At 40.0% G+C, this 25,547-nt stretch overlaps 1 protein-coding gene across 9 annotated transcripts in view; it reads left to right on the forward strand.

Moving 5' to 3' along the window:
• The window catches only part of Eya4 (EYA transcriptional coactivator and phosphatase 4), a 243,642-nt gene that overhangs the window by 20,507 nt on the left and 197,588 nt on the right, over nt 1-25,547 (forward strand). For all 9 annotated transcript variants that reach the window (NM_001271317.1, XM_087650613.1, XM_087650625.1 and 6 more), the window contains one exon: nt 7,965-8,063. In NM_001271317.1, the coding sequence (NP_001258246.1) occupies nt 8,031-8,063 (33 nt within the window). In that variant the 5' untranslated portion in view covers nt 7,965-8,030. The remainder of the gene's footprint in view (nt 1-7,964; nt 8,064-25,547) is intronic.

Raw genomic sequence — 25,547 nt, forward strand, 5'->3', positions numbered from 1 at the left:
AAAAAGGAGAAAATGGCTTTGTCCCCTGAAGCGAAGATGTTTCATGTATCTACAGAATCATAGGATCATCCTGCAAATGAGTATTTCTTATTCATATTTTACTTTTAATCCCAACACATAGAACTAGGATTAAAACAATCTTATTCCAATCCTTACAGTACCCTCTTGCTTTGTCAGGGTTACTATTGCTGTGATAAAATACATGACCAAAGGCAGCTTGGGGTAGAGAGGGTTTGTTTGGCTTACATTTCTGTATCACTTTTCATCATGGAAGGAAGTCCAAATAGGGCAGGAACCTAGGAGCAGGAGCTGATGGATGCAGAGGTCATGAAGGGATGCTGCTGACCGGCTTGCTTCCCATGCTTGCTCAGCTTGGTCTTTTATACAACCCAGGACCATCAGACTAGGGAAGGTACCCCCCCCACATCAACCACTAATTAATCATTGTACTAATATGCTTTATTGAACTTCCACTACAGTTTGAATTGTTGACTGGCTACTCCTTTGCTGCTGCATAGGGTGTTTCCGGGATGATTTGTTTCCAGATGTAGTTTATGGTTTTTAACAAATTCCTTCTAAAAGTCTTTCTGTCCTGTGGACCGATTTAGCTCTGGCTTCTCTATCTTGAGGTCTTAGAGCTCTATCTAGGTCAGTATTAATTTTTTTTCCCAGAACGAGGTCTCCTTTATGCCATGAAGCAAGACTTTAGAATGTACATTTGTGTAAAGTACATTGTGTGCATCTGTGTGATTTATCTCACGCAGTCATTTTCTGTTATCTCCTCCCCAAAGGCTGAGTCTGAGGATGCTCTGAGTTTTCCAGCCTCTTTTCAGTCAAAATAGCAACATTCTCACACACGTGCTTCATAGCTCCTCTCTCAGCTTATCTGCCTGCTCATGCCCATCAGTGAAGACAATGAGTTAACAAAACACAAATATAAACACAGCCTATCCTCTTGGTTCCTCAGTGTGACCAGCTCATCGGGATTCATGGGACCCTTGACTGTCATATCTGACTTTTCACTACGTTCAAGGGTGGTCTGCATCCTATTGATTTCTCTCCCATACTTTCTCTTGTGTCTTCTTCTCATCCAGTCTACTTTCAGCTAAGACATCATTCTGGGTTCTCGTGGCTTCTCACCTGCAGCATCGCAAGTCAAAAGGCAATGCTAAGGAACGCTTTTCTTCCTCTTGTTACCCATTCTATTTCCTTATCTTTTACAATCCTGGCATTAAAGAAATCCATCACACCTTGAATTTATATAAAACGACAGTTAAAAGTAGTGAGCATCAATGACTTTCCAAGGTCATTATTCGATTTTACAAATTTATTTAAGTTCAGAGACTTGTAGAGATTGATGACCGTTGACCACTAAGAATATTTGTGTGAGGCTGGTGTAGTGCCTGGAAATAATTGGTTACAAGATTTTTAGCTTGACAGAATCAAATGTTACTGCATTTGGATGAGAAGATGCATAGATATTGCTCTACCATAAAGAATGTTAAGGGACTTTTATTTAGTTTATGAACAGCAAAATGCAAATAGAAAGTTTCTTCCAATGCCCCTAGTGATTGAAGTGGTTATGATTTTGAAATAAAATTTCCACACAGTCCCCAAATGCAATACAAGTAATGTTTCTGTCTTTACTTTGAGGATGATGAGTGCGACATTTGGAGGTAATGAACTTCCCCTGAGCTCCACAGCCATCTGATGGAAAAGCCAGGACTTATTAACTTGGTTCCAATCTTCTAGAAATTCTACATCTGTACTCTTGGCAAAAGTATGATTTTTCTAAGGTTCTAGAAGATAACTTTTGGAGATCTGTTCTTGAACTCTGTTGAAGTATAACATATTTTCCTGATGGGGTGGGGGTGATGCACACAGTCAGTCCTCCGTGGAATGATTCCTAGGTTACAGCGAAGAGCGATTTAGGTTTCAGGAAAAACAGAAACAGATTCTAAGGAAGGCTCAGATCTTCTCCTCTGCCCAGTTGCAGAAGAGCCAACTGCATAAATGCAGGAAAAACAAAATGCTCATCAGTGTGGTTGTCAACTATAGGTGGGGAAGGGCTTCAGAATGAGAGAGGGCAAGATGGCAAGATGGTGGATAGAGTGTGCTCAAAGCAGCACATGTTGTCTAGACCAAGATTCTTTTAGATGTCTATTTGGGACACTTCACCATCATTACCATGGGTTTTTCAGCTCCCAACTACTAAAACATTAACACTTACTTAGAAGAAGCAGAAAACCTTCCTCTCAGTTGGATCTGCTTCTTAAGGTTCAAGTGATGATAATTTATAATGGCAGAACTTCTTTTTTTTTCTTTTTCTTTTTTTTTTTTTTCGGAGCTGGGGACCGAACCCAGGGCCTTGCACTTGCTAGGGAAGCGCTCTACCACTGAGCTAAACCCCCAACCCCACATCAGAACTTCTTATCATCAGGTGAGTGAGCACATAACACTTACATAACTTTTAGCATTAAGAATATTAATATGTCACCACTATCACCACTACCACCCCACGTCTGCCATGCCGACCTCTACCACCACCCCTACTTCTGCCCTCCTCAATCTTCATCACTTCTAACAACACCACCACCACATCCACGAACACCATCTCTACTACCACCACCACCACCACCACCACCACCACCACCTCCGCCTCCATGAACACCATCTCTACCACCACCACCACCACCACCACCACCACCACCACCACCACCTCCGCCTCCATGAACACCATCTCTACCACCTCCACCACCAAAAACACCACCATCACCACCACTACCACACTCCTACTTCTCCTCCACCACCATTTAGTGGTGCTGGGAGTCCAACCGAGTGCCTCTGTACATGCTAGGCACATTTTCTAACACTGAGCTGTGCATCTAGCCCTAACCTCCTCACCTCTTTTTGCAAACATTTTGTGTTACAAGGATGAGTCTGCAAAGTCCATGTGCTGTCTTTATAAACAGTTCAGAAATAGCCCAGCCAGTAATTTGTAGTCTTGGCTTCGTTTAAGGAGCTTGAAGTTACTATTCACCTAGACTTGTTTCTTGAACACCCCTACTGTTCCCCCCTTTTCTTATGGGCAGAGAAGAGAGTCATATGTATAGACCAAGTACTCTCCTCTTCATCTCTCTGAACGTTTGGCCACGGAACTGGAGCTAGGTGTTCTCTGGGCTGTTGGCTTCCCTCTCTGGCTGGCTTCCTGAGCAGCAGGAGCCAGCCAGTGGCTGACCCAGCTCTGTGGCCTTATTACTGAAAGGTGGAAGACACTGAAGGAACTCTATGTACAGAGACTTTTTTTTCTGAACAGCTGCTCAGAGATATAATGCTCAATAATGGGACGGAAAATGTAAATTCTGAGACTCCTCACATAGTTGTTTTACTCCAAGCAACTTGGACAATAAAGAATATTGAATTGAAGACTGTGAGGATAGCCAATGAAATCCCAGGAAGAGCAAGCTTCAGGTCCAGCAGCCACACTCCAGTTAGTCAAGGTGCCAGGACCTTTCTAGCCTCGCTCCTGTTCTCTCTTAGTGAGTGCTTTCTGTTTTACCCTTCAGATTGGTGTTTCCCACATAACTGTCAAAAGTTCCCAAGTTCCATGTTTTGCCACCAAAGAAGACTAGCTTGCTGTTTTCAAAGGTCCATGTCCTAAGCAAGATTTATTATTAGATACAACTCATTTGGTGCAACAGGATAAGCCCCGGGGACACTAAGCTTAAGCTAAATATAGGTTCATGTAAGGAGCATACAGTATATAATATGTTCCCGCGTGAGCAGGTCCGAATTATTCTTTGTATTGTTCATTTGAGATAGAATCTGGGGCCATAAATTTGCAGTCCCCCACATCAGATTCCTCAGTGATGAGATTGCAGGTGTGTATCACCATGCCTGGCCACAAACTTGAACAACCTTTTCCCCAAAATATGTTTCCGAATGTTAGTTAGCATATGGTTTGCAAATCTCAGTGTCGAATCACAGATGAAGTGTCATCGATGTCATAAAGTCATTTAGGGGTATCTTCTTTTGACCTAGGCAACTATATAAGTTCAAAGACTCTTCAACATGCCTCTCCCTTCTCAAACTCCCTTCTCAGGTCTTGTGTCACAGATCATGTATTATCCATGCATCTGACTCCCCATAAAAGATACAACAAAAGCTTGGGTATCCTGTAGTCTAACTCTTCCTATTAGGAGAGGAACACAAATAAGAAAATAGAGGCTCCTTCTTTGCATTTTTCCCCCAAAGCGAGAGTCTCATCTGTGCTCGCATTGTCCTAGATATTCTAGCTGTAGCTCCAGACTTTGGTTTCAGGACAGAGTCCCCAGGGAACAAATGCACAGACCCCTGGGAATCCATGGAAGGACCTTTCGGCAGAGTGATCTTTCAAGATGGATACTGGCCCAGACTCAAATAGGATGAAAGAAGGAATCTTGGTTTGTATGAAGGATAGACTCAAGTTGTAAAGAGATTTTAGAGAGGAAAAGCAGACAGACACTGTAAAACCGTCACAGAGGCCGTGTGTGACCTGTGATATTCAGAAAATAGGGGTCAGGACAGAGTGGCCACTCCTATCCAGGCAAATGACTTTGGTGCTTCATTTCTTCCTATGACACCCAGGAGAGTTGGCGCTGGAGGGACTTTGAGGTCTTGGGGATCCCTTGAATGTGAAAAAGACTATGCATGACGGTGACAAAGCCCCAGTGTCTGGCTTCCTTGCCGGTGAAAGGTGTTGCCACCTATGTGGCCATTCTAGAGGCATGGTTCCTCATGTGTAGTCCCTGTTCCTGTTCCTTGTTATCCCCTGAAAAGATGAAGCCCATCGTCTTCACATCTATCTTCCTTCTAGCTGGACCATCTAGTTTTTATTGACGTTTTATTAGAGAGACATGCGAGGGGGATCCTCTTTATCCATCATGACTGAAGGCACCTTGATCTCTCTGTGTGCATCGGCCTGCATTGACTGCTCCTAAATATTCATAACATTACAAACACAAATAAGCATATATCAGACTATGTGCCTGAATTAGGATTATTGAGTTTCACTCTAAGTTTTAAGACCTAAAAGTACACATGTCACTTCGACAGAAAGCAAAGGAAGAGGATTTGATGTTTTCTCTCTATGTTGGAAACACTTAACTGCAGGAGAAATAACCTCACACAGAGTGGACGAGGTTGGTGCTATTCTTGACTAAAACTCACCTTTCTGGAGAAGTAGCCTGTGATAGAACAGGCATCTCGATTCTCACCTCATAAAACAGCATGAGGTTACCGTGAGCCCTTAATTTTATATCTTTATTATAGGTAATCCTTTTCTTACTTGACTTGAGGAGTGTTCTCATCTTTTTCTGATGTTTGTGAAAACAAAAATGTTAAAGGATTTAGCATAACAACCATTGGCAAATATGACGTAAAATAATACTCTGCCTGCAATTAGCCAAGGGAGTTTAGCATGGTTCAATCATATAAAATCATTGGGCTCATAATATTTTAGGACCCGAGTGAGTTTGGCAAAGAACAAAAATTATGTTAGCATTAAAACTCAAGCAATGTAACAATTAATTTAAATTTCAGGGAAATATAAAGCGAAGCATTGTGCCGTGACATGGAACCCTGACACAAATAACTCCCCAGCTGAATATTAAGTAGATTCTAAACCGGCGGTTAGCCAGAGAGCGGACATGTTTTGTTTCATTCTCCATGCACCAGCCTCTGTCGGGAAGCATTAGCTATAATTTTGCTCACAGTGGTTGGTTACAGCACCTGAGAAAGTGGTCCCCTGAAAAACGGTTGCTTCTTTTCCTATACCACCTCAATTTATTCTGCACATAGCCTTTCTGGCATTGTGAGCACATATTTGAAGCAATTTCATAGGCCAAATGAACATGTGCTATGGTCAATTTTTGTGTCTAAAGATATGCTCACACCCCAAGCCTGAAACCTGTAAATGTCCCATTCTTTAGAGTTCGAGTCTTGTAGATTCAGTCAAATGGAGATGTACTCTTACTGAATGTGGGTAAGCCCTGATCCTATGATTGGTGTATGTGTAGAGAATTTAGATGTATACAATGTATACATAAACACATATCTGCGTGTGTATGCACACACATACACAAACACACACACACACACAGCAATTGGAACAAAGAGGCATGGAGAATATTATGTGGTGATGAGGTAGACACAGGATTGATGCATTGGTAAACCATAAAATTCTAAAAACATCAAAACTATCAGAAGCTGGGGTGGGGAAGTGTGTGGGCATGTGTGTGTTTATGTGTATTTGTGTATATTTTGTGTGTTTCTGTGTGTGTTTGTGTGTGTGTTTGTGTGTGTGTATTTGTGTGTATTGTGTGTGTTTGTGTGTATTTGTGTGTATTTTGTGTGTGTTTGTGTGTGTGTATTTGTGTGTATTGTGTGTGTTTGTGTGTATTTGTGTGTATTTTGTGTGTGTATTGTGTGTGTATTTGTGTGTATATGTGTATTTTGTGTCTATGTAGTGTGTGTGTGTGTGTGTGTGTGTGTGTGTGTGTTTCCTATAGCCTCCAGAGAGACCATGGGTGTGCCAGTGTCTTGGTTTAGGACTTTTGGCTCATAGAATAGTTCAGAATAAACTGCTGCTCTAAGTTACCCAACTCTTGGAACTCGGACACAATAGACTTGTCTGGCAATAAATGCAATCAACTGTCATCAACGATAATTTTCCTAGGAGCAATTCTTATGAACAGGTCAGGTAGGTAGGGTGCTAATTTTCAGCAGTGAGTTTTTTGGATGGTTAAAACATTCCACTTAGTAAATAATGTTTCTTTTTACATTTCTGTTTCATTGTCCTAGCACAAAGCAAGATACCCAGGTGAAACAGTGTCTTCCCCAAAGAGCCATGTGTATGAGACTAAACTTTCAGCATCAGCTGCTTCCTCCTGTTCTTTCCTGGCCTCATCAGGGACCTCCTGAGGACTGCATTTGTTATTGATCTTGTTGACACATGAAGCACAGAACTAGATGAACTAGATGCTATGGCTAACGCACTGGAAGACAGACCTCATCTTCCCTTATAGAAATTACCCTGGCATCAAAAGTAAATGTTAGAATAAGCCACTGAGGCCTTGAAGAGCCTAATTATAAAATTCAGTTCTTACTCTGTGCTGTAGTTAAAGTTGCTCTTATAAAATAATTAATTTTTTAGCATGACTCGGTCTTGCCTACTCATTCAAGAGAGGAATGATATTGGGGAGGATATTGTTACTGTCACAAAATCTTCCAGTATTTGGGATCTAAAAGTATATTTCTGCCTGGCCAGGATAAAAGTACAATGTGAAGATTAATTTTATCTTTTGAATAATTAACTGATTGTGTTACTATAGTTTATTGAATACTTCTCTTATCTATCTGCCTTAACATAATCATTTTCCCAATATTTAAAAAAATTGTGTATTTTAAAACATAATATCTCTTTGTGGTTTTTCAGGATCAGCCCTAGGGCCTTATGCATGTGACATCCAAGACTCATTGCCATGCTCTTTAGAAAAGATAGTTTAGACACATTTTCTTATCCTAAAAGTGTCTCTAATAAAACACACTGTGTTTCCACAGTTTATATTATACAATAGTGATTAACATGCTTCTCACGATCTTTGTCTAAGCAAAATTGTGTATTAGTTGTTTTTTGCAACCCGTGTCTTCAAGTTGTCCTCAGATATTTTTCTTTAACCGAAAGATTCCTGAGCGGCCATTCACATATACCGACTCTACCACAACATGTTCTTTTACAAGATCATTATTTCTGTAAGACATGGAAATAAAATTAATGACTCACTTCTTTTATTTCCCAGAAAGCTCACCTACATCCTACACACTGCCAATTATTTTGCTAAACCTTTAGGTGCTTAGATGAGTCTGAAAAATGAATTTAAAAAATCCTTTGCTTTTTTTTTCTATTTCTACCCCTTTTGTTTTAGATAGTCAATTTTGAATCCCAGGAAGCTGCTTCTGCGTGGGAGTGGCAGAAGAAGTTAGAGAACCACATGGAAGATACCCAGGACCTAAATGAGCAGTCCGTAAGTCTTGGTTTAACCTCAGTTCTGCTTTTAAAAAGATGGGAAGGCTACTCAAAAATGTTCTTAGAAAGGAACCTATTACCAGCCGTAACGGTTTGGGTTAAATGTATTTTGTTGATTTTCAAGTACTCTGGTAAGGCTGTAAAATGCACTTTTGGCAATGTGTGTTGTTCCTGCTTAATGATGATGTCACACGTTGATGTCTCCCTCGATGCTCCACTTGGAGAGTCTGAGGTTGGAAGACGAGGGTGTTGAAATCATGCTGTGTGTTTAGACAGTCGGAGCAATTTTATGCACTTCCTGTGTTATGTTTTGTTCCAAAAAATGCTGGATGGTTTATGTATTGCTGGTTGTTGGGAGTATAATAGGAGAGAGGATATTATTAGCTTTCAATTGCTCTTCTCATGGATGAAAACCACAGTACCCAAGGGCTTTCCTTATTTTACTGGATTTATCATGGGACCAAGAATGTGGCAACTTGGTAACAATCCTATTAAGATTCTGTCTTCCTGTAGGGAGAGGCTTGATGACTTCTCCTCTTGCCTCATTAGTAAGGTCTCAAAGACATTAATTCTTTATTGTGTGCCACTAGGGGCGTAGACTGATGGAGACTGTCACTGTAGTTGTTCTGCACATAGGGAACTAGTGCAGTCACAGCGGAAAAGACATGTATATCACCAAGAATGTGTTTCACAGGCTATTCTTCCTTAGCGTGTACAATCATGATTGACCTTAAAGTCTAAGGTTTCTCAGGGACAGCTGAGGACGAGATGCTCACATAGAACAATGTAAGTATAAAACAGACCAACATGGTGGATATAATTTTAAAATAAAATGCAATGTGTTACAGTGAAAACCCACTACTGAATTGATTTATTTTCTAGTAGATAATTAAAATACATGCATCAATGTTTTAAATTTTGTATCTAGAGGTCAGCTTAGTACAATTCCATTAAATAGTTACACCACTGCTTGCTCCTCACCGCATCCACACAGCAATGGCCTGGCGAGCAGTTGCAACGGTTTGAAACTTGCGTTCGATCAGTAGACAGCTGGAAACTCTTGACTCATAGACAAACTGTCAGTTAGAGTTAAGGGCTTTGGAACAACCCCCCAAAGTGCTCGTTACTGAATTTGACTACAGACGGCTAGACCTTTGGCAAGTAGGTTCTAGTCATCGTGATGGCTGTGTCTGTCCCACGTGTCTTTGTGTTTGTGGTTCTTGCTGGGATCAGACGTCTGTGAGTGTGACCCTGAGGTTGAAGATTATCCGTGAATGATTATGTCACCTGAGTTCTCTAATGTGGAGTTTATCTTAATAGCCTGAGATGCATTTTAAATTGTGTGCATGTGCCAGCACTTGTGTGTGTGTGTGTGTGTGTGTGTGTGTGTGTGTGTGTGTGTGTTAGGTTACCCAAGGTCCACATGTTTTCACATGCTGAAGAGTTTGAGGGGTACAGAAAAGTGTTAAAGAGGGAAGAGCCCCGACAAGCAGGATAGTTGATTCATTCGTTACTCCAGGGAATGTATGCACATGAGAAAGAATATCTACTTTATTTTCTAATACATCTTAAATTAAAATTATAATATGGTTATATCATTTTTTTTTCATATCCATTTCCATTCTCCAACCCCTTACCCTTTCTAAAATTCATGGCCTTTTTCCTTTAATTGTGCATGCAATATATTCCTAAATATATAAATACGGTTTACTTAATGCAGTTGCAGTTAAGAAAACATATATTTACACTTACCATAAGGCTAAGGTGTCACTCAAGGTTTAGATCATCTTTGACAAAACGATGCCCAGAATTTGGGAATTGTGTCTATAATGTCACTGGTTTCCTTTCAGAGATATTTCAGGGTTGATAAATTTTAAACGTGTGATATTACTATGCGGCCAAGTATGAGAATGGGATATCTAGAGTGAGCTCTGTAGCTCGGCTTAAACTCTACACACATAGACAGCCTATTCATCTCAAAGGCATAGACAGATACAGAGGGGTGATACAGACTTCCCTTGTTGGAATGTTCGGATGCTGTAATCGAGAAACTTCTGGGTGATCTTTCTCCACGTTCATGGCTTCCTTCCTCACCCCAGTCTATCTGACAATGAGAGAGTTTATACTGAGTCATCCATCATTATGAACAAGTCAAAAAACCTGACTCAGCTTCTTTGCAATAAAATCATTTATATTTGAATTAAATCATTAGATAACCGTAAATCTTGTGGGATATGTTAATTTCCCAATACCTTTTAAAAGCAGAGCATTTTTAAAATACAAAACAAACAAGGTTCAGGATGGGATTTCAGTTCATAAGGTGGAAATTTCAGGGCGTACCATAGTGAGTGTCATTTATGATGCATGCATGCGTCATCTAGCACTTTGCAGACGTGTCCATGCAATGTAAATCTACAGGCTACCATTATACAGGCAAAGGCATGGAACAGACAATGTTAAGGTCAAATAGCACTTAAGAACCCAAATTTAGAATTGTACATACTTTTGTCTTGTCCTAAAATATTTAATCGATTTTTTTCATGATGCAACATATTGGTAGTTAAAGGCTTTCACTGCAAAGTCAATTACTGGTAAGTAATTCATAAACACAGAGAAATCCCTTAGACTCATGCTCATGTGTAGAGTGAGGAGGATGATAAAAACATGTTGCGTGATATGTTGGTGCCTGCTCCTTTGAGTTGATACCTTCTGGACTCTATAGTTACACCAACAGGCACATGGACAAACACACACACACACACACACACACACACACTCACATACTCTCTCACACACACACACACACACTCACACACACATACTCACACACACACTCACATACTCTCTCTCACACACACACACATACTCTCTCTCACACACACACACTCACACACACGTACTCACACACTCACATACTCACACACACACAGAGGGGGGATGCACATCCACTTACTTCACACACTCATGCACACACACACACTCACGCACACACACACACACACAGTCAGGTCAGCCCTTTTCTGGGCCTTCTCTCTATGTACAGGTTTATAGGGCCACAAGATTAACAGATTAAAACTGACCTCCTCAGCTCGCCTGTCTCTCCATTTTCCTCCTTCTCTACTCTAATGTAGTGTCTCTGGCTTCTACAAATGCCCCCATTAGCAGCTCCTCAGCAGCTGAAGTAAAACCCAGAAGCAGCAGCAGCAACGACCAGTTCACCCTCTTCCCCTGCCCCATCCTGACAACCGATTCCTAATTCCTGATGGTTCTTCCTTGGTGCCTTTCTCTCTGCTTCTCTTTCTGAACTTCAAGCTTGTATTTTAACTTGTGATAACCTTGTCCTGCTTCAAAATACATTGCTGGTCACACTGCTGCTCTCCGTCTCTCCCTCCACAGCCCTTGCATTGTAGAGAGAGGACTGTGTCAGAGGCAGGTCCATCACAGAACACTACATTCTATTGATTTCTTCAGTCCTAGTTTCTGTCACTTGCTGGAAACTCCCAGCTCTTCTGGGGTCTCTACTGATTTGCAGGTGTGATCCAGCCCTTCTCCCACTGAGCTCTTCTGACCTTCTTGCAGACTCACTTGGAGCTCACTACTTCCGAGAGCTCCTTCCTTTCTCTCTACTCCACCAGCCACAAAGGTTGAGCCATGCTGGAGAGGTCATGTAGGGTTGGCCACGTGGGTTGGCCACAGTTGTACCAGGTGGCTTTACAGTGTGCTGTGGTGACCCTTTTTCCGTTCTCTCTGGCCTACCATTCACCACTGAGGACTGAAACCTAATCTGTTTACTTTCGTGTATACCTTCTGGATTATAAACCTCTGAAGAGCAATGGTGAGTTTTGCTTGAACTTTGCCTGTCTTGAACTCTTCCTAACGGTCATAGTTTTGGCTGATGTTCATTAACTATTTTCCCTAATGTTATGTTTTATGTGATTTTAGTGAGGCATGTCAGCAAATGGCCTAACAAGGTTTAGAAAGCAAGATGCTTGTCCCAGAAGACACAATCCCAGAAACGTGCATTCAAATCACACATCCATAGACAATCTCGCCACAGCTTACCTGCATGTTATCAAAACATATATTGTCCTTAAAGCTTCCTCTAGATTTGTTTGCACTGTATTTGACTCTCATTTTGCAGTTTGGCTAACAACATCTAGAAAGATTTAGGACTGTTAAAAACAAGTCTTGAATTTCCTAAAACTCTGTCATAAGTTTCTCTTCCAAAATTGACAGTGTAGAACTTTACTTACTTTTTGTAAAAAGTGACTTTAGCTTACCATCATATTTTAATTTAAAAATGTTACTGTTTTTTGGTGTGCCTTGTCTGTTTTAAAATTTTTAAACAAAATTCTCTCTGTGTGTGGGTGTTTCCCTCACACTTATGTCTGTGCATATACATATATGTAGATAACTGCCTGGCTCCCCAAGAGAGGCCAGGAGAGGGTTTTGGATCTGGACAGACATGTGAGCTGCTATGTGGGTGCTGGGAATTGAATCTGAATCCTGTGTAAGAGCAACCAGTGTTCTCATCCACTGAGTCATCTCTCCAGCCTCAAAAAGCATTATTCTTGATAACTGAGAAAGCTATGGGTTTAGTTCAGACTTAGCAACACATCTTTGGATCCTGTGAACTATATTGTATTCTTGGAATTCAAATAAAGAATGGGCAGTTTGTAATATTTTCTAATGCCTGTAAAATCCATATAAACTAAGATGTATCAAAGTTCTATTTTGATGGAGTGGAATATTTTTGTTGACTTTTTGTTTTTGTCTCATTCATTCAAACTAATGTGATAAAATTTGGCCTAAATTTATGATCAAGACAGAAGGTTTGATAACAAAAGTTTTGTTTTTTTAAACTATTACATGCTATATCATAATTTTAAGCATTATAGGTTACACAATAAAATATTGGTAGATACTAGTTAAAAAAATGAATAAGTTATAGTTCCTTATAGAATTGCCTTTAAATGTTATATATCAAGGTTCTGAACATTCCAGTCTATTTCAACACTGTCACTGATTCAGTCTGCTTTATATATTTACATGTATACATATAAAGCCTCCTGAGACAGTCTATTCTCTAAGGCAGAAGTTAATAAGAACTAGGATAGCTCAGAATGCCCAAAGTCTCTTCCTTGGACACAGAGTTTACCATTGTTGCCCAGACATTCTACCTTATGAATGAAATGAAGATAATTATTAACCTGGAAATACTGTGGGTTGCATCTCTGCCTTACCAATCGGAGATTAGGGAAAAGTGAATGCAATGTAATTTCAGCGAGCAGAAAACTTGATGAAAAGGAAATCCATTGATGGGACCCATCCTGAATGCCTTATGTGTATTCTCATTAAGCCTTGTTGATAGTCCCCATGGTAAACTCTGTGGTAGCCCCAATCTGAAGAAGACTCACTGAGATGGGGCTTATGTACCTACTGGAGGTTTATGATGGATAGAAAGCTATTGTAACGGGCTGTCAACTGACACTCTTAGTGCAAATTGAGACTGCTTTGATCAGTTTAAATGGTGTTCAAACTTTGAAGTATGTATCAAAAAATCAGTTTGATTACAGTTTATTTAAATGCCAATCAAATGTATTAAATATGGGTATTAGAAAGAAGTATAAATTATTTTACCATAATTACAAACTGATAAAACCACAGTGTTCATCGCTAAATACCTTAATAAGCAGCTCTAAGTCTGAAGAATGTACGAAATTAAAAAGAAATTAAAGAGTCTCCATAAATAAGTACCCAGGAATCACATGCTGATTTCCACGAAACATGCTCAACTATAAATCAAAAGATAATACCACAGAATTTCTCTTTTTAGTTTCCCATGTGTTTGTATCACATTGTATCACTGTCTATTCTTCAGTTGTTTTAAAGTCTATATGGACAGTTTACTATTAATTTATTAAGCAATTATTTATGGGGCATTGCTGTACTTGAAGCATGGTTTAAGGGGTCAAAGTACTTGGAAAACAAATTCAGAAGATATTACAGTCCTTGCGATTTGTACGCTAGTGTAGGAGAAAGCATTAACAAAGTATACAGAAAGTAATAATGTCAGGCAAAACAACCCCAAATACGTCATGAAAGAGGGTAGGACACACTTCAGGGGCAGGCTGGGTAGGTAAAAGACTGATGTGATTTAGGGAAGGAACACAAAGGTCTAACAGAGATGTCACACAAAGACCCAAAGGAAATGAAAAAAGTAGTCATGTAGACATCTGGGGCAAGGTGTTTGGGTTAGAGGGGTGAGCAATAGAAAATCTCCAGGATGATAGATGCTTGGCACTTAGGAGTAAGGCCAAGGAGACCAAAGCCAAGTTTGGTGGAGTAGTTGTCAAAGGCGGTGCTGAGCACACAGAGATTATCCCCAGGGGAATGTGGAGGTGCTCCCCAGTTATCCCAAGTTTAGCATTTGCTTAGTGGCAGCTAAAGTAATGGGAGGATCTTGCAGTCCAGGATTTTTAGTAGTTATGGAGAAATGGGGAAGGTTACTGCAGTAGCTGTCATAAGAAGTGCTGGTCTCAGAAACTGTTCTGAAGATAAAAATAAGAAGACTTCTTGATGATGCATTGGGCACGTGCTGTTAGAAAAATAAGGGAGTCCCGGATGCTTTCTGTTTTTGGTCCTGAACACTGGGCGGGATATGATTGACATTGACAGAGATGGGATACCTTGAAAGCATGACTGCGGTGGAGATTGGGAGCTCATCTCAGACACAGTGCTGTGTTCACTCACCTTGTACAATCCTTTCTCCTTGTGTTTCATCCTGACTTCCCAGTCCATAGAACACGCTCTAGTCTGAAATACAAGGGCACAGGATGTCGGTACCATTTCCAGGCTGAGATTGGGAGAGCTCGTGCATATTCCTGTGGCTCATCTGTCCTTCTAAGGCAGCAGTCACAGCCCCTTCGGTGGTTGCATATCAGATATTCAGCACATCACACATTTGCATTGTTACTCATAACAGTAGCAAAATTACAGTCATGAGTAGCAACGAAACAACTTTATGGTTGGGGGTGACCACAACACAAGGAGTTGTATTAAAGGACATTAGGAAAGTTGAGGAGCAGTGCCCTAGGGTGATGAATAAGGAAAAATCTGAATTGTTGAGCACTATAGGGGTGGGCAGATTCTCAAGAAACTAATAGGGGCATGAGAAATTCTCTTCTCTGTTAGTCTTCAAGAAGAAATTTGATGAGTCAGATATTACCATCTGGAACTAAAATAAGGAGGTTTGGCTGGACACACAGAATTGGGAAATTCAGGGTATCAGGGCAATTAGAGAAAGGAAGTTGATGGAAATTACCAGGAGAGTTAAGTCTAGATAGAGAAAAACTAAAGGGATGATGTCACTGGATTCTTCAAATTTAGGGATCATGGCAATGGCAGTCTATGTAAGATATGAGATAACTGCTTGGATCTACAGCACAAACTCATAAGACTGGATTCGTCCATGAGTCTCTTTCCACATGAAACCATTTTTTGTTTGTTGTTTCCTTCCAATATTTCTAGCAACCATATATCTAAATTTTGGTTACTGGGTTCATCTATCTCTGGATAGAAATTATCACACACTTATGAACAGGTACTGGTACATCACTCACTTCAAGATTTCCACTAAAGTAATAAAAACCAGAAAATATTTAGGTTGAAATATTTCTTAGCAAAGAGTTATCACTTCTCATTGCTACAGATTTAGATACGATAGATAGGCAGTCTGTCTCGGCAGAGAATTGGCCACAGCTGCATGCGTCTTGTCCTTGATATTACTCATACTGAGTTGGCTAACTTTGTTGTGGGGTGGCCATGGAGGGACTGTCTTGGAAAGTATGACACTCAGCAGCATCTCTGACATATACCCACAAGATGCCAGTAACAGTCCCTTACTTTTTTGTGACAATAAAAAAATTCTTCTTTCTGTTAGCCTTCAAGAAGTTGGTGACTTCATATGTCACCGAATGTCTTTTGCAAAGGGATCAAGGACCATGATCAGTAGCACTCCTGACTTCCGAGAGTTACTTATTTATAATTTTGAATATAGTATTAAAATACTGGAGTTAAACTCCTTGAACTTTTAATTTATGTTGTAAAACATTATTGAGGGGCCTAGGATAGAGAGACAAAAATGTAATACAGAGTATAATCAAGAAAACAAGGGCTGGAGAGATGGGTCAGCAGTTAAGAGCACTGACTGTTCTTCCGAAAGTCCAGAGTTCAACTCCCAGCAACTATATGATGGCTCACAACCATCTGTACTGGGAGACGATGCCCTCTTCTGGTGTGATAACCACAATGTACTCACATTCATAAAATAAATAAAAATGAATGAATTAATGAATGAATGAATGAAAGAAAGAAAAAAATAATACTGCAACCATAAATAGGTTAGAGTCCATAGCATCAGGAAAATCCTCCACAAGAAGAGATCACGTCTAGCATTCAGTCCTACCTTCAATGGTTCTTCAAATGGTGGGATCCACTATCTTAGACACAAAACATCTTACCCTGGGGAACATGGGCTATAAATATATCCCAGAGGTACAGAACAGAAGCGGGTAAGATTTGCTTATGAGCTCAGGATGGATTGGATTTTCTAAATTAGAAGTGCTAGAATATGAAGAGAAAAGTAATGGGAATTACAATTTAGAAGCTAAGAACATACTAAAAAGAACTTTAAAGTCAAAGTAGTCCTGTTCCTGGGCAGCCGTCATGATGGCATTGCTATACAACACAGAGAGAGATGTATACGACACAGAAAGAGATGTTAGATGATGTTATCCTCTGTCTCTGAATTTACATCTCTGACATAATTGTTACAGAGTAAGAAAACACTAAGTACAGCTAAAATAGTTGGGAAATTAACTTGCTGGTAGAATGTTAATGAAGAATGGAGAGTTTTCATTGTAGGGATGCTTCAATGAAGAAATAGTCTAGGAAAATGGCAAGAGATAGGGCTGAACCAAGATGGCTACCAGATTTATGAAGCAGGAAATGGAGGTTAGCTTAGGGGAACTTGACGCTGGTTATGCATGAACTCAAAGGATCCCTGATAAACATCTTTATAAAGGAAAACATCATATGTAGTAGTTTTGATTGTCTAGCCACAGTCTCTGGATGAACTAATCAGTATGCTCTGGTAGTCTATGTTCTTAAAGTAATGATTTGGCAACAGAAAATAACAAAGATTAGTGGAAAGAGCTTGAAAAGGAAACGCTGGTGAACTTGGTAACTAACTAGTCCGGATTAGTAGGAGGAAGGGTCAGTTTTTAAATGGAGACAGAAAAGAATGTTTGTGGAGTTTAAGTCACAGGAGATGCCAAAAACAGATAAGGAGTGGAAGTCAATGACATAAGGAAAGAGAAAGGTATGTTTGAATCCGAGGTTTTTCAGAAGATATTAAAGTATTAATTTGTGAAACTCCGAGCCCTGACAAGTATAGGAGGCTCAGAGGGAGTAGAACAGTACTTTCTTTCAGGAATGTTTCTAGAGAGGAGACAATGTCTAAGACAAGCACATAAGAATGAATATAGACATAGGAAAGTAGAACATTTATGAAGTATTATAGGAAATGAACTTCGAGAGACTGAGAAGAGTTAATAGAAAACTGGCCAAACAAAAAGTTCCCAGAGCCATGGACCAAGGAAACTTTCTACAAGCTTGGCTCCCACTGTGTGTGTTTGAAGAAGTTAAGCAGACAGGGACTGAGAAAGAGGCTTTCTCACCACTTGATTAAAAGGTCATGGGTGGCATTTCAGAATGAAGTCCCGTTAGAGATGTGGCAAGAATTGACATGCACACAATAATAAGAAAACCAGAGAGACCTTGGAAGTTCGAAGAGACACAAGTGGTGATTTAAGGGAGACCTGTGTACACTTGATGATAGGACTTAAGAAGGGACCCAACCAATGACAGTAAGCTCAGGTTATTGCCTGAGGTGGGTGGGGATCGATGGGGAACAGAAGGAAGACAGTGTGATGGTGAAAGGCTATCCCACTCTAACTCTAGGGATGTTAAATCATGTGCCGTCTAGGATTCCAAGGCACTTCCCCATATGGCACCAGGTTTTTCAGTAATGCTAAAGCCAAGTACATCTGCTCATACAAGGCCAGGAAGTACATGGAAGCAGGGCAGGATCAAGGGCTTAAGTAGTATAAAGAAAATTTGCAATAGCCATTGTTAAAAAATGGTAGATGATTTGAAATCCAGTACACAAATAATGCAGGTGTTCTTGGTTTTAGCAAAATACATGTCACAGACTAAGACTTAAGGATTGTGTGTTGGCATTGAGGGTTTATTTTTTTTATTGAAATCATAAGAAAAGATAAAAACAATCCTGAATAGGGAACATGTTGTCACCAGAAGGAGCTGCTTGTGTGATTTTTTTTTAGTGGTTATCAGTATCAATAACACAGGCAATTATTTTTATTGGTGTAACTACATCAGGATTGATGAGACAATTTTTGACATAGACTTAAAAAGTGCATTTCTTACAGTTGTAAAAATGGATTCAGTGTTCGGGTTTCCTCAGGATGCAGAAAGGCCTTGTCAGGGTTAACTCCTTGGAAAGCTCCGTTGAGTCTCTTGGCAGGAGCTAGGATAGCAGAGTGGAAGAAGATTGCAGAAGAAAAACAAACAAACTAAAGTTTAAACAGAGAGCAAGCATCAACTGCTTACTCTGCTTTGCTTTCATTTAACCTCGGCTGCAGTGCACATACATAGTCTCAGACACCTACAGCCTGAGCCCCAGACACTCACACTGCCTCTTATGTTGGATGTACTGGAGTCACAGTCTTTACCGATGTTACAAATAAATGGAGACACAATGCATGTAAGCGTATAAATGTATTTACTGTGGTGGTTTGAATAAGCTAGACCCAGGGGAAATGGTACTATTAGGAGGTGTGGCCCTGTGGGAGGAAGCGTGTTACTGTATAGGCCAGCACTGAGGGCCTATGCTCAGGTTCTACCAACTGCAGAAGAGCCCCTCCTCCTAGCTACCTGGAAGTCAGTCTTCTCCTGGTTCCCTTCGGAATAAGATGTAGAAATCTCAGCTCTTTCTCTAGTACCATGCTTGCCTGGGCACTGACATGCTTCCTGCCTTGATGAATGGAACCTTCTGTAAGCCAGCCCCAATTAAATGCTGTCCTTTATAAGAATTGCCTTGGTCATGGTCTCCTCCAGCAATGCAACCCTAAGACATTTACATGTGACAACCACTTGATTAGGTGGACATTGTTGCTGTCCCTTAGAGTATAGTCCAGAGGGCCATCTTGCTAGTAGGTGAAAGTGTAGAATCTGAACTCAAGAAGGCTTGCTCAACAAATGACAATCTCCAGGTGCTAAAAAATGTGCGTAGAAGATGGTTTATTATTATTATTTTCCCCAAGCCCAGCTCTTCCTGTAACAGAAAGCCTTCAGCAATGTTTTAAATGTGTATACATAAGATGGAAAATATTAGCTGTGTGTTCATATTTTATTAAGCTTCTCATCCTAGAAACCATGCGAAGGGGTAAACTGAGGACAGTGCGAGATAGATAGTGCTTATTTCTCCATTTACCGATCAGATAAAAAGACATTCGGCAGAATTTGGAGTATATAATGTTTTTTTTCCTACAAGATGAAAGGCTCAAACATGGCCTCTCATTTCTTTCCCAATAAATTTTTTTCCCAGTTTATCTCCTTCTGTTCTGGTCACACTTAATGTGAGGGCTCGCTGCATAGATGGCAGTGTTAGATTACCGTTTGCAAATTCTTTAGTCTACCGAGGCAAGTTGGGCTGACAGGATCATAGCAGGAGCAGCAGGATTTATTTCTTGATCAGCTTCACCACCCATGCTAAAGTTTGAAAGCGTGGCTCTGCTCGTAGTTTCTTGGCGTTTGGATAAGGCCCTATAAAATACATGTAAAGGAATTCACATCAAGGTTTATTAAATTATTAAACTCTAGCTAAAATTGGCAGCCTGGGGTCATTTTAAAACACTCAGGATGCGCGAGGCGTCTGACTGTGTGTTTGTTTTCCTCGGCGTTATTATTTACTGCTCAATCAGCATTAGCAGTAGACAAATAATTTGGCCGCTAAGTTACGCAAGTATAGAATTTCAAAGGACCTTATTAGAGAGAGATGTAATTTCATCCTCTGGGTCTTTTATATAACAGAGTGCGTGATTAGGTTACTTCATCTTGACCCGGAATTAAACAATGGCTTTAAATTACAAACAGGAAGTTAAAATATTCACCCGACAAAAATCTGAAAAGATAGTACGATCGCCTTTGAAACTGCTAAGGATGTCTTTGCGTATGAACTATTAACGTCTTACACTCTCGTTTTATATAACTCCCCTGAAGAGAGCCAACAATTCTGAATCTGAAAGTCTATTTTAAAAAAAATCATGTGAAACCGACATGTTTGATAAGTATGTATTTAATTGATGCTTAACAAAAATATCTTTGTAAAGTTGGTGTTTATGCATATGATTTTGCATATTGTTTAACTATAATGCTGTGGTTTATAGATGATGTCCACGAGAGAAAATGGGGGAATATATGTCATGTGGTGGCAAAGCTTCAAGAATTATTATTAAGGAAAATAAGAATGAGGACCCACACATTCAAGAGAAGTAGTCTTTAAGGTTCTGTATTGGGAAGGCAAGGTGCCCATGCTAGGATGCTCCCACCATAGCTTACTAGTGTGCACATATTGTCCATTGGTCTCTACTACAGCTGAGCGCCTTGCTCCAGCCCTGACTGCTCTCATTTTTCTAATGTTGTGTGATTTGCAGAATATCCTCCACACCAACTCATGTTTGGATGTTTCTATCCTCCCTGTGAGCTTGTGAACTTCTTATTTTCTTTCCACGAAGAAGTCATGTTTTCATTGGTCAGGATCCCAGTTATGCTGATTTAGTTTCCCCTCATTCTGTTTGTTTGCTTTTATGTCTTAGATTTTCAGGGTCATTCGAAATAAAAGAACTTGCATCTTCCCCAGAAGTATAGTTTTGTGACTGAGAGTCTTTGGGAAGAATCACCAGTGGTATTTAAATGGTAAGGCAAATAACTTTTTATGGGAAGGCAGCAGGTCTTTCTTTCTTTTTCTTTTTTTTTTCATCTTTATTAACTTGGGTATTTCTTATTTACATTTCGATTGTTATTCCCCTTCCTGGTTTCCTGGCCAACATCCCCCTAGCCCCTCCCTCTCTCCTTCTCTATGGGTGTTCCCCTCTCCATCCTCCCTGCATTGCCACGCTCCCCCCCAACAATCACGTTCACTGGGGGTTCAGACTTGGCAGGACCCAGGGCTTCCTCTTCCACTGGTGCTCTTACTAGGCTATTCATTGCTACCTATGAGGTTGGAGCCCAGGGTCAGTCCATGTATGGTCTTTGGGTAGTGGCTTAGTCCCTGGAAGCTTTGGATGGTTAGCATTTGTTGTTCATATGGGGTCTTGAGCCCCTTCAAGCTCTTTCAGTCCTTTCTCTAATTCCTTCAACGGGGGTCCCGTTCTCAGTTCAGTGGTTTAATGATGGCATTCGCCTATATTTGCTGTATTCTGGCTGTATCTTTCAGGAGAGATCTACATCTGGTTCCTGTCAGCCTGCACTTCTTTGCTTCATCCATTTTATCTAGTTTGGTGGCTGTATATGTATGGGCCACACGTGGGGCAGGTTCTGAATGGGTGTTCGTTCTACCTCTGTTCTAAACTTTGCCTCCCTATTCCCTCCCAAGGGTATTCTTGTTCCCCTTTTAAAGAAGGAGTGAAGCATTTGCATTTTGGTGATCCTTCTTGAGTTTCATGTGTTCTGTGCATCTAGGGTAATTCAAGCATTTGGGCTAATATGCACTTATCAGTGAGTGCATACCATGTGTGTTTTTCTGTGATTGGGTTACCTCACTCAGGATGATATTTTCCAGTTCCATCCATTTGCCTATGAATTTCATAAAGTCATTGTTTTTGATAGCTGAGTAATATTCCATTGTGTAGATGTACCACATTTTCTGTATCCATTCCTCTGTTGAAGGGCATCTGGGTTCTTTCCAGCTTCTGGCTATTATAAATAAGGCTGCTGTGAATATAGTGGAGCATGTGTCTTTGTTATATGTTGGGGCATCTTTTGGGTATATGCCCAAGAGAGGTATAGCTGGGTCCTCAGATAGTTCAATGTTCAATTTTTTGAGAAACCTCCAGACTGCTTTCCCGAATGGTTGTACCAGTCTGCAATCCCACCAACAATGGAGGAGTGTTCCTCTTTCTCCACATCCTTGACAGCATCTGCTGTCACCAGAGTTTTTGATCTTAGCCATTCTCACTGGTGTGAGGTGGAATCTCAGGGTTGTTTTGATTTGCATTTCCCTTATGACTAAAGATGTTGAACATTTCTTTAGGTGTTTCTCAGCCATTTGGCATTCCTCAGCTGTGAATTCTTTGTTTAGCTCTGAACCCCATTTTCTAATAGGGTTATGTGTCTCCCTGCCAGCAGGTCTTTCTAGGATGCTCATCTGTTAAGTGTTAATATTAGTCCTTGTTAGCAATGGTGCTGTTTTCCAAGATTTCAGGTATCGGCAGTTCAACAATGCACTTCAAAATACTCAATGGAAAGTTTGACATAAACAGTTTATATGTTTTTAATTAGGAATTCTTCTTCTAAGTACACTGATAAAATCTCGTATCCCCCTATTTGATTCTCCTGGGATGTAAGTCATCCCTCTATCCAGCAAATCCATTCCTCACCTACTATCTGTCGTTTAGTTACCTAGTAGCAAGCCATCTCTGTTTCCTCTGGTACCCAGACTCTTGGGCAATGGGTATGGGTTACATTATGCTTTTGTTGAAGCATGATGTAAACTAGACTATCATTTTGTCATTAATGTCATTCATGTCACTTTATCTAATGGATGCACCGTAACATCTCCTGCTGTTAAATAGAAGGGTAGTCACAGTCCAATAAGTTTAGGTCTTCCTCTGTTGTCCAGGTTGGTCTTGAACTCTGACCTGAAGGGATACTCATGCATTAGCTTCCAATATAGTGTGAATTATAGGCATGTTCCCCTATACCTGATTCAATAAGAGGATAAAAGAGTTGGTTTTGTCTTTGAGGAAAAACTTGACACAAATAACTATCGCAGCATATTTTTTTATAAATGACAGCTTAGTCATTAGTTATGCTCATCCCTACTACGTCTATTGTATAAATTAAAGTATGCCATAAGTGTACTAAGTGTTTACAGCATTTCCATCCACCTGTTGTTTGTAGAAGGAATTGAACATTTTAGGTTGTCTGTATAAAAGACACACGGCCCAGGTATTTTACTTACATACCCTAAAGTTAGATCGGGCCAGCTTGGAGCTTTTTTAACTTATTTCCCAGCCACATGTCCCTTGTTGCTTGCTGTTTATCTTGGCCATGTGTTCATGGTCCATCTCCTCCCATGATGGCTTCTTCCTCTCCCTGTCTTCTCTCTCTTTCTGCAACCCCCAGCCAGGTAACGGAACACCTGCTCCTTCTATCTACTGCCTGATCATAGGCTTTAGCCTTTTATTGACCAATTAACTTGGTAAGGGAGTTTCCATGGCATCGTTTAGTATATGTGAGGATCTCCTCCAGATCTTGGGCGCCAGTAGTTACTGCTTGTATACAAGCAGCATCAGACCAGTTTCCTACATGGTTTTAGGCATCTCTTCAGAAGTGGAAGGAATTTCCTGTAAATAAAGGAAAGAGGTTGTTGTGGATGGGACTTATTGTAATGGTACCTGCCCTGCCTTTCAGTGCTTTAGATGCACTCCTTAGTATATAGATTAGTTTTCAGTAGCAGTCAGAAATCACTAATGATAATTTCTGATTATGTACACATGTTTTAGAATGTTGAATCAATTTACTAACCTTTAGGAGATTACATTTTATGTTAAATGTTTTTGTTTATTTATAATATGTTCATTTAACATATATATACATATATATAATTTTATTATTAAGCACTGTCAGTTTATACATTAAGGTATATTAATAGAAGCCTTCAGCTTCATTCTGTGAACACGTATTGAAAGTTCATGTTAGAACCTTAAAGTATGTTACTTTGCTGTTAGAGTCTGTCAGATTGAAAGTGTCAACATTTGCGTTGGTAGAGAGAGAAAAGTATCCACTCCATGCTTCGTCATTCTGTCTTTTGTAATTGATTTTAAAAGGGACAATTCTTTATCACCTTGTTTAGACCTTAAAGCGTCATCGAGCAGCATCCTTGGATTCCAGTATAGGTAGATGAAGAGCTCCTAGAATTTTAACCTCGACACATTGGGAAAGCCTTTGCATGTTTAAATATAAAGAAAGAGCAGAGACCTCACTGCCCAGCTGTCACTTCATAGATGTGATTAATTTCAGGAGGTCCAGTGTGAATGATACGGTGCAGGAAGAAGTTTGAAACTCACTGTCACACACCACAGGTTATAGAAGTTACTCGATTTCCTCACTCGTCTTTCCCAAGGTCTCCACTGCATTATATTTCTGGGTAATTTTTCTTCCTTCTTTCTCATCATGCATTTCTCCTCTGAGTACCCTGTTTCTCTTGTTCATTCTTAACTTACTCTGTTTCAGTAATTATACTTTGCAAACATTCAGATCTATTTTGTTGTGCCATCATAACACTTGATGCCCCATTTGTGATGCATTCTCCAAAGATCCATGAAAAAACCTCACTTGCATGACTGATGCACAAATATGTGAGTTTAACTAAAGAGTATGTTTTATATACTCATATATTTAGTGTATACATTTATTGTCCATAGTTTATTTGTAGAAATACTTGGGGAATGAATTTTCCTGTTCCAGTAACCTCTCAGCTATTCCTGATGGGTTACCAGTTATATATGGAACAGAAGGTAGAGAAGGTGACAGTATTTTAGGAGGGACACCCTGCTTAGGGTCACATCTTCAGTTCCCTCGGTATGTCTCTTATCACTTTAACATCCCTGATTCTCTTTCCTTACCCATAACCATTATGCTGGTATGTCCCAGGTCACAGTGGAACCCACTTTATAAAGCATAACCATCTTCATAGATAGGCTGCTCTATCCTTGGAATTGTGACTACCATAGTGTGACTACCAACCATTGTGATTCCATCCTGGGGACCACAGAGACCACTTTTCCCATGACATATTGTTATAGATAGAAAAGGTTGCCAACAGCGAAGAAACATATTGGGTTCACTGAATAATGCTCTTGGTCACATCCCTTTATATTTTCACTTAATATTAACAATAAACTGTCTCTTAGTGAGAAAGTGACCAATCACGCCATTTAAAAACAACTAATTAACATTGCACTGTTGAAGCATTTCTTGATGTTCTTTCTCTAGATTATTTAGAATGTGTTGATTTCTACCTGTGCCATTATATTCTCAAAAATATGAATGTTTATTCTTAATCAAAGCTTAAGTGACATTCCAAATGTTTTCGATGGTCTCAAAATTAATATTT

Source organism: Rattus norvegicus, chromosome 1 (genome assembly GCF_021556685.1).
Source record: "Rattus norvegicus strain SHRSP/BbbUtx chromosome 1, alternate assembly SHRSP_T2T, whole genome shotgun sequence".
NCBI lineage: Eukaryota > Metazoa > Chordata > Mammalia > Rodentia > Muridae > Rattus > Rattus norvegicus.